Genomic DNA, 2,322 nt, shown 5'->3' with positions numbered 1-2,322 from the left:
TCTCCTTGTTACTAATGTATGCCCAAATTGCAGACCAGTGCCTGGGCCATATTAGTTAATCAGTAAATATTTGCTGAATGACTGAATGAATTAATGAAAGGCAGTCTGAGATCGGTGGTATTCCCTACCACTGTGTCTCATTCCATAGAATATAACTGGGAGAGAGAAAAAAAAAAAAAAAGCTTTCTGAGTGGCAGTGAAAGTACAGATAAGGTTGGAGGGGAGGAACATATCCACATGGTTAGTGGTGCTTTTTCTAAGAATGCACCTAAACTTTTGTTTTCTGTGAGAGAAAAGAGAAATCTGAATTTACCCAGCAGGAAGGGAATTAGCAAGCCAGGTAAGAGGGAGTAAGCAAATCCAGGATGTCAGTGAAGAGATCACTGACACTGTCCATATTGGGATCCAGACAGGGCAGAAGGAATGTGTTTTTAGGACTAAGCTGAAAGTTTATGAAATGGGAGAGAATAAAGGGAATGAGGAACAAGTGCAAAAACAGTGGAAGATCGAGAGGTAGAAAGACTCGCTGAGATTTTGGAGGTGCTGTTCTGCTGGCAGAAAAATCTGAACCTGACCACGAATAGGAGAGAAGTGAAGTCACTGAAACTAGTAAGGTCTAGGAACTGAGTGAGGAGGCTATCAGAAGTGTCAACATCATGGATGTTGAGCCACAGAGGATAGCTGCCATCCAAATAAAGCCTTATGATACTAAATATACCAATGATACCACAAAAGCACCGTATTTAATGCACAATCACATCAGGACAGTATTCATGTAAATTGTTCAAAGAAACCATGCATGTGATTAACTCAAAACCGTTGCACTTACATTCGTGAGTAACATCTTTATTCATTCATTTTAATGTTCATTTATTTTTGAGAGAGAGAGAGAGAGAGCGCGAAAGCAGGGGCGGGACAGAGAGAGAGGGAGACACACGGAATCCAAAGCAGCCTATAGGCTCCAAGCTGCCAGCACAAAGCCTGATGTGGGGCTCAAACGCACAAACCGCAAGATCATGACCTGAGCCCACGTCGGAGGCTTAACCAACTGAGCCACCCAGGCTCCCCATGAGTGACATTTTGAAATATTACAGAGACCACACACTCAGCACAGAGTCACCCTGTGTCACTCAGGTTACTTAGAACCTAGAACAGCACTCGCGGTCCACCTACCCTGCCCTTGCCTCTAGGCCCTCCACAGTCCTGGGCCCCTTTCCCTCTGACCCCAATGATCGGTGAACGGATCCTCACCTGTCATCCAACTCCTGGGTAATGTGATGGACCCTCCAGTTCCAGCCCAGAGCTCCAGAGCCGCCAGCCCAGGAACTCACCCGCCTCTGGCCTTCCTCTTCACCCACTCTGAAAAGGCACCAGGGACCCGCCGCTACCGCCTTCGGCCTCACCTCCCTCGTTTCTGAGCCACCTTCGCCTTCGCCTTGGTGCCAGCGCCGCCAGCCATGGCCACCGCGCCGTCCTCTCAAGTGCGCCAGAACTACCACCCCGAATGCGAGGCTGCCATCAACAGCCACATCAACCTGGAGCTCTACGCCTCCTACGTGTACCTGTCGATGGCCTTCTATTTCGACCGCGCCGACGTGGCCCTGGAGAATTTCTCCAAGTTCTTCCAGCGCCAGTCCCACGAAGAGAGCCAGCATGCCGAGAAGCTGATGCAGCTGCAGAACCAGCGTGGGGGCCGCATCCGCCTCCGCGACATCGTGAAGCCTGACCGCGACAACTGGGAGAACGGCCTCAACGCCATGGAGTGCGCCTTTCACCTGGAGAAGAGCCTGAACCAGAGCCTGCTCGACCTGCACCAGCTGGCCACCGACAAGAACGACGCCCATCTGTGCAGCTTCCTGGAGACCAACTACCTCCACGAGCCACGAGCAAGTCAAGGTCATCAGAGTTGGGGGGCTACATCACCAGCCTGCGCAAGATGGGGCCCCGGAAGATGGCTTGGCAAAGTACCTCTTTGACAAGCTCACCCTGGGCAACAGAGACAAGAACTGAGTTGGGACTGCCTTCCCATAGCCACAGGGTGCATGGTGACTTCCCCTGGTCACCATGCCGGGCATGCATTTTGCAGTATTGCTTTTGCAAAACGTCCCAGTTTTTTTTTCTTCCAGTTTTCCATAAATAAAATTATTTGGTTTCAATCACGTTATTTGGTTTCTGAATAAATGAAAGTCTCTGGTTGATTTGTGTGCACATCTCTCACCTTTTAAGTTTTAAAATCAGTAACGAGGAGTCCCTTTGCCCACCCAACCCCACCTGTATGCAGCTCAGGATCTCTTAAGATGGAGGGAGAAGGTATTCCATGGG

At 49.9% G+C, this 2,322-nt stretch overlaps 1 protein-coding gene across 1 annotated transcript; it reads left to right on the top strand.

Annotated features, from left to right (window-relative positions):
* Positions 1-1,457: 1,457 nt before the first annotated feature.
* On the top strand, positions 1,458-2,010 carry LOC109249355 (ferritin heavy chain-like). Its single transcript, XM_053891240.1, is given in 2 exon segments — positions 1,458-1,880; positions 1,882-2,010. Coding segments are annotated over 2 exon segments (552 nt in total).
* Positions 2,011-2,322: the final 312 nt, after the last annotated feature.

The sequence above is a fragment of the Panthera pardus genome, unplaced genomic scaffold (genome assembly GCF_024362965.1).
Source record: "Panthera pardus isolate Hobbes unplaced genomic scaffold, ASM2436296v1 HiC_scaffold_27, whole genome shotgun sequence".
Lineage (NCBI taxonomy): Eukaryota > Metazoa > Chordata > Mammalia > Carnivora > Felidae > Panthera > Panthera pardus.
The sequence above is the reverse complement of the archived record's forward strand: the minus strand, read 5'-3'. Positions and strand labels throughout refer to the sequence as shown.